Consider the following 7,563-nt stretch of genomic DNA (forward strand, 5'->3'; position numbering starts at 1 on the left):
CACATCTAGTGAAAGTAGAACTAACTGTTACATCTGAATAAACAAACAACTTTTTTTAAAAAGCACTATACTTAAAAACAAATATTTATATACCGCTTTTCAACAAAAGTTTCCGAAGTGGTTAAGAAATAATAAATATTAAATTAAATAAATAAGATGGCTCCCTGTCCCTAAAGGGCTCACAACCTAAAAAGAAACATAAGATAGACACCAGCAACAGTCACTGGAGATAACGGTGCTGGGGGTCGATAGGGCTAGTTATTCTCCCCCTTCTAAATAAAGAGAATCACCACATTAAAAAGCTGTGTTATTCCATTGGGGCTTGTGTAGCCTTTTTTTCTTTCTTTCTGGCCCAGATCTGTGGGTTTGTAGTGAATGATCAAGAAGATATATGGATCCTTTGGAGCTTATGTAGTTTTCTTATTACCCCCACCTACAAATGCACTCTGGCCCAGACCTGTGAGTTTGTAGTACAGGATGCATGGGGGTTTAGTTCTTCACTACTACTGTGGATACAGAAATTGCGATTACTGTGTTATTGGCGCAATGGGATCGTGGGGGGTTGGTTTCCCGAAGCCCCCAAAGTTAGTTTAAAACGTAGGGGAAATGGTTCTAAAGGGCAAAATAAAATGTCCTACTGTGCTCTGCAGGCCTTTGGCATCCAGCAATGCCCCCACCACCACTGAAGGCAAAAACTGTCAAATTTTGAGGTTTCCTCCTGTGATTTTTCACGTTTTTTTCCTGAGTAAATGAGCCACAAAATGGCTCCAATTCCCAAAATGGCAGTCGGAAATGACCTCTGTGGTCATTTCTGGCTGTCTCCAACCCATGGACACACAGTTAACCCCCTTTTTTGCTGGTTTTCATTCACGTATGCCGAGGTTGGGTGTCAATCATCTGACCGCACATACACGAAACCGCAGATGGTTATGGGGGTCCTACTGTAAAATGTATATATATGGAGAGGATGCTTATTTAGTGGAAGGGTCATTAGGTCCGGGGTCCAAACTTATGTAGCTGCACCTCTGGCAACAGCAGGCGAGAGGGCATGCCTCCATCTCTTGCTTGTGGGCTTCCCAGAGGCATCTGGTGGGCCACTGTAGGAGGTAGAATGCTGGACTAGGTAGGCCTTGGGCCTGATCCAGTAGGACAGTTCCTATGACCTTTAAGGAGAGGTGAGAATTGGCACCACATAATCGTTCAAGGAGGGTCCTTCAGAGTTCCGCAGGCAATTAGGTCAACCCATTTTTTTTTAATGCACATGGCTGTTGAGTGAAAACCCATTGCTTGTATTATCTTCCCAGGAGCAGAGCATGAACCATATCTTTTGGCAGAGTTTCTGCACTACTCTTTTAATGCAGCTCTAATTTCTTCCCCCAGGATGCATATAACATGGCAGAGCTGCAGATGTCTCTCCAAACCAGCCCAGCCTACTCTCTCTACAAGAAGAAAGGGAAACGGACAGAGCTGCAAAGTCCTGTGAGCTGCGACTTCCCCCTCAGCCCCAAGGAGCCCCTGGAAGCCGCTGTGGGTGCTGGAAGGGGCTCCTCCTCCTTCTCAAGTTTAGATTTCGGATGCTACCTTTCTGGCGTGGTCAGAAATGTTGATCAGCAGCACCATGCTTTGCCGTGTGATTCTTTGCAAGTGTTCTACACTGAAGGAGAGTGTTCAGAAGCCAGCAGTCTAAGTTCTCTTGGCTCTTGTGGCTGGGATGAAGATACGGTGTATGGAGATATTAAAGATTGGGGGCCAAAATTTGAAAAACTAAGTGAACTTTATTCGCATGCAGAGCCTGATGATATCTAGGCAACTGAATCAATCTTTGCATTATGCTAGACAGACTCTTGACTTTAAAATAAAAAAGGTGATTTGAGAAAGTTGAAGTCAAATACCCACCCACCCAAGGTAGATGTTGGACTTGATGCCAGATACCCAACAAAGGGCTTTGACTGTGCAAACAGCCAATCCAAGGTGAAAAATGGGATTGAAAACTACTGACACCTGCCTTGGAATCCAGGAAGAAAAGGGCAGAGAGGAGACTGGATTTGAAGTTGACCTTATAATTGTTGCAGGAAGATTAAGAAGAAGAAAACACAACACATCCTCTGCATTGGTGGTGACAGAGGATGCCTTTTCCATAGGGTGTTTTTTTCTGCGCGTATATAAGGAACTGGAGGGAAAATTCAGCACTAGGTAAACTGTATTCATCTTGGGACTCTGCAAGGACCTGTTGCCATGGCTTGTATTATTTATGCTGCTGCTACTGCAATAAGTTGTGAAATTTTTAGTGTACAATTTTTATCACTGTGCTACTGCATTGGAACGAAGCTTTCTCCTGAACTTCAAAGGCCCGTGCTATGCTTCTTCTGATGTCAGAACCTGGCCTTGGTGTGGGTTTTTCTCATAAAAAAGAAACCTGGCTAAAATCACCCCATGTCCTTCCCCAGCTCAAGAGGGAACAAGATCTTGTATCTGGGCACAAGATTCTGAAATCCATTGCTTGCCATGTTTACCACTCAGCCCAAATCAGCTGTTTTGCCACTGAAATGGTCCAAGCCAGAAATATCTGCTAGGAGTTGCTTTTCTGTATGTCAGTCGAAAGATGCCAAAATAAGAAAGATTCCAAACAACCAAACATCCATATTTGTGCAGTCCTGTGTTGGCAGGAGATTAATCATCTGGTCGATCACCAACAGGGCTCACTGTAGACTTGTGTTCCTGTGTTTTGCATTGCTCCAGCCAGCTGTTGCCTAGATCTCTCTGCTCTTGATCTCCCCATGCAAAGGGGCCACACTCCCCCGCCACCAAGATTTCAGAAGTTCCCCTTCTCTAGTAATCCTCAATGACTGGTTAACACAGGTGCATTATATGGACAAAAGTAGTGGTTTATCTTCAGTAATGGCATTTTTTTAAAAAAGATGCACACATTGAGATATATATTTATTTATTTGTTAGATTTATATACCACCTTTCATCCGAAGTCCCCAAGGCTGCTTTCAGGCATCATAAAACATCCGGCAAATATAAAATAGAATAATAAGTCCTCAAAAAGCTGTAGCAGTTGGAACAGGCAGGGGTGTAGCAAGGTTGGAGGGGGCCCTGGGACAAAAAGTAAAGATGCCCTCTGTCCACTCCCTGCCAAAAATATGCCCTCCGTAACTTTGCTGCAGAAGAACCGTAAGGACATGGAGAAAAACCATTCTCGGCATACCCTTTCTCTCCTCCCCATTCAGATCATATCACATATTCCCCACCACCACCCCACCCACCCAGACTTTCTTCCACATACTTGCACGTGGGAATTTCCTGGCTCAGAAACAGGTTTTTTTAAAATCACATTGTATTTACCTGAATCCGAGACTAGGTCTCTCCCCCCCCCCGCCCAAGTTCTTTGATGGTAGAAATCAGGGAGTTGTCTTAAATACAGAGTCCAGTTCCTTTTGGGTAAATATGGATATAGCATGTATTTCACCTCTGACTCTGGTGGTGGAGGAGAGTGGTCTTTAAATTCAGAGTCCTCTTCTCTTCGGGTAAATTTGGTATATACCTTGGCTTGAAGCCAAGATGAATTCCCCTCTCAGGAGCCCCGCAGTATGCTGGGAAATCAGGGAGGTGGGAAGGGAGAAGTGAACTGTGAGCTGTTGCTCAGCCTGTGAGGTCTCTGTCCCTTCAGAGACCCAGGGACATTTGTCTGCCCTTGCTCCATTCTGCCTACGCCTCTGATGGAGGCGGCAATGGTGACGTTTTGCCTTCTCATTTCCACCACCACCTCTGGTCGTTGGTGACTCTGTAGCCCTTCGGAAGGGCTTTAGAGAGGGCGGGGCTAGTAAATCTTGAAACATTGTTTGCATTCCATATATTTAACCCAGGTGCAACGGAAACCCCGCCTTTCCTGAAACCTTGAGATGCTGAAGTTGATTAAGCATCTTAGCTGTCCATTTACAAGCTACAAACTGCTGGTTTGGCCATTTGGGGCTGACTTCACACAAGCAGTATAATGAGTTTGGGGTGGATTGGTTAGAATAGTTTGTACCATTGCAGATGACAGGGAGGGTCATTGCTGGATGTTCTCTTTTAAAAACCAAACAAAAAAATGCTACAGTAGAAAGGTAGCAGCCACCTAATGGTGCAGTGGGGAAATGACTTGACTAGCAACCTAGAGGTTGCCGGTTCGAATTCCTGCTGGTATGTTGGTGGACTATGGGAAACACCAATATCAGGCAGCAGCAATATAGGAAGATGCTGAAAGGCATCATCTCATACTGTGCGGGAGGAGGCAATGGTCAACCCCTCCTACCAAAGACAACCACAGGGCTCTGTGGTTGCCAGGAGTCGACACCGACTCGACGGCACGCTTCACCTTTTACCTTTAGAAAGGTAGCAGAGCAGATAGCTGTTTTAACCCTTTCTTCCTATAATGCTAGGGTTTTTTTTTTAATTAGCAGGGAGCTTTTTATGTGTGAGTATGGTCCTGTCATGGCTTAAATAGCCACTGCCAGCACTCAAGCCCGATTCAGACATTATGCTTGTGGAGTGTACAGATGTCTGAACACTCATACATGTGTTTGTGTGAATGACGGTACCGGGCTCATTTTAAAAGTGAACCTGGATGCAGGCCCTTCAAATGCATGGTACAGATAGTTTAAACAAAGGTTTACTGAAACATAAGTATAAATTTTGGAGTGGGGAGGGGGGAATCCTTTCAGCAACATTGCAATTACTGTACAACACAGAGCAATAGCACTTCTTATTTCTATTTCTTTATATGTTGCTACTTTGTAACACCTCTCCCATATCTGCATAAGCCTGACTGACTTATACAAATATGACGAATATTTATATACCCCTTCCCCATAAAAGGTCCCAAAGCGGTTTACATAGATATAAATAAACATATAAATACATAAACTGGCCCCCTGTCCACCAAAGGGCTCACAATCTAAAAAAGACGCATAAGATAGACAACAGCAACAGCCACTGGAGGGATGCCGTGCTGGGGCCGGAGAGGGCCAGTTGCTCTCCCCCTGCTAAATAAAGAGAATCGCCACTTTTAAAAGCTACCTCTTTCCTCAGCTAGCAGGGGATTACCTATACAGATTCTAACAGGGACTTCTGTGCAGGGACTATTCTTCTCTGGCAACCAACTTTGTACCTTGTTCCATCTTTAAACCATTCAATCATAAGAACATAGGACTACTTTGAATCATTTCCCTTTGTGATTTAAAAGCTGATAGGAGAGGAGAGCTGGTCTTGTGGAAGCAAGCATGATTTGTCCTCTTAGCTAAGCAGGGTCTGCCCTGGTTGCATATGAATGGGAGACTAGATGTGTGAGCACTGTCAGAGATTCCCCTCAGGGGATGGAGCTGCTCTGGGAAGAGCATCTAGGTTCCAAGTTCCCTCCCTGGCAGCATCTCCAAGAGAAGGCTGAGAGAGATTCCTGCCCGCAACCATGGAGAAGCCACTGCCAGTCTGTGAAGGCAATACTGAGCTAGATAGACCAATGGTCTGACTCAGTATATGGCAGCTTCCTATGTTCCTATGTTAACTTTTTAAAAAGCAAACTTTTGAACAGAAAAACACTCTCTCGCACCCTTCCACCCCACTCTATATTGACCTTTTTGTCACGGTGCATTTAAGAACAGGATATCGCCGCCAATCTGCTGTGGCACAGTCTGCTCTGTTTTGACACTTTGCCACCTTATTCCGCTTCTTGTGCAGACAAGCCTTCACCTAGAATCGGAAACGCCACAATATTCCTGCAATTGGGGTTGCTTTAATGCAACAATCAATTACCGCCTTGAGATTGTTTTAATGAATGGCAGTATAAAAATTTAACGATAAACAAAATAATATGCTTGGATCACTTAATTCCCCCAATCCCAGTTTTTCTTTTCAAAAGGAGCCTTGTGTTTCCAAACTCTTAGAAATGTATAGAAACCACAGACTTTCAACAAGCTTTTTTGTTCTTCCTGACATGAGCTGTAGAATCATCTGACGAGCCATCTCTACAAATATCATCCCAGCACTAGTCATCCTGGCTTCTGCAAAAATAGGAATTCTCTGGCAGGGGATAAAAATCATTCCAAAGCCATTTGGGACAAATCCCTCCATTAGGAACAATGGTTTTAAGGTATGATTTGCTGTATGTTGATCCACATTTTCCATCCCCCCCCCTTGACTAGCTCAAATGCCAATGTGCTGTATTTTTACTAATAGCTACTAATATCTGAAATGAAGAAAATACTCTATGTGGTGCATTTCAGTCTTCTTATTTTGGGTCTTCATTTCTGCTTAAACTTTGAGCATAAAAGCTATGCAGTGAACTAGAAAGCACTGTGGACTTAAAATCTAAAGTTAGATTTCATTCTGCTGACATTTCAGCCCAGAGTAAGTTATCCTGTTCCCTTGGCTTTGCAAAAGAAGACTCCAGTTATGAGTGCTCTTTAGATTATTCATACATTTTTTCCCCCAGCAAATGATGCATGGAAGAACAAGATATAATGTTATGAGAAAAGTCAGGGAAATAGGGGATCAGGAAATGGAAGATCATATGTGCACAGGAGAGAATGAACAACTATACCGTGAGGCAGTGAATGGAGATTTAAACGTCCTTGGTAGCACACTGAATAACATTTTCAAAAGTTTCTCAGCCTAATTTTTCAAGTCACTAAGAAGTTCAATATTTTCATAGGAAGCCAGACCTACTCAGTTGTTTTTCAGGCCTTTCTGTTCTGGTTGATAAGGTCATTTTCTCAGTCAAAGCAATGCTAGACTGCACACTCAGCCATTCTGTATATGATTGCAGGTTTTCACTGCTTCAGGATCATAGGGATTGGTCCTAAAATCTCAGATATCAGTGCCATAATTGTATCAATTACTTAGTCAATAGCTAGAGGAATAAGAATCGCCACCTTAGCTGTTAAAAGAGTTTTCAAGAAACTGTTATGGGAAGGGAGGGAGATGGAAAAGGGCTCTCTTCCACCCACCTAAGGACTGAAAGCTGCAAGCTAACAGCAGATTTATGACTAAGGCAGGACATTGTGAATGCCCAACTCAACGGGGCTATTCACATGTTACCATTGTGCATACAAGCATCAGTATGTGTGTACATATTTTTGTGTGAATGGTTGCCTTTTAAAAATCAGCGTGGCTCTGCGCCGTGGCTACTCGTGAATAGACCCCTGGCTGGGAGGCTTAAAAGCAGCCTCTCAGCTCGGGGGTCTCCCCAGTATGCTCTGCACGCTCGCAGCGCATGGCCCCCCGAGCTCCCCAGCCCCCACCGGCTCTGTCTCGGAGCCGGCAATCGTGTGGGCGGCCGATCTGGCCGTCCAGGGCTCCCTCCCCGCTCATAAGCGGGGAGAGCGGGCTTAGCCCGCTCTTCCCCAAACTGGGTCTGGTGAGACCCGGCTCATTGTCTGTTATGTGCCATTTACTCCTTTTGTGTGTCCACTACAGAATTTTTTAAAAAGCTGTTTCCAACATACAGCCTACATTCCAACCTGTATGCCATTCAACCCAACCATCAAATGCTGGGCGGGGCATGAAGCTGAAGATACAAATAGG

General features: G+C 44.3%; 1 protein-coding gene across 1 annotated transcript in view; it reads left to right on the forward strand.

The window, feature by feature from the left end:
• Positions 1 to 6,248, forward strand: part of LOC128334480 (neural-cadherin-like) — a 121,724-nt gene extending 115,476 nt beyond the window's left edge. Inside the window, exon 33 of the mRNA XM_053271345.1 lies at positions 1,381 to 6,248. Coding sequence (XP_053127320.1) covers positions 1,381 to 1,806 — 426 coding nt within the window. The 3' untranslated portion in view covers positions 1,807 to 6,248. The remainder of the gene's footprint in view (positions 1 to 1,380) is intronic.
• Positions 6,249 to 7,563: the final 1,315 nt, after the last annotated feature.

The sequence above is a fragment of the Hemicordylus capensis genome, chromosome 9, assembly GCF_027244095.1.
Source record: "Hemicordylus capensis ecotype Gifberg chromosome 9, rHemCap1.1.pri, whole genome shotgun sequence".
In the NCBI taxonomy this organism is placed as follows: Eukaryota; Metazoa; Chordata; class Lepidosauria; order Squamata; family Cordylidae; genus Hemicordylus; species Hemicordylus capensis.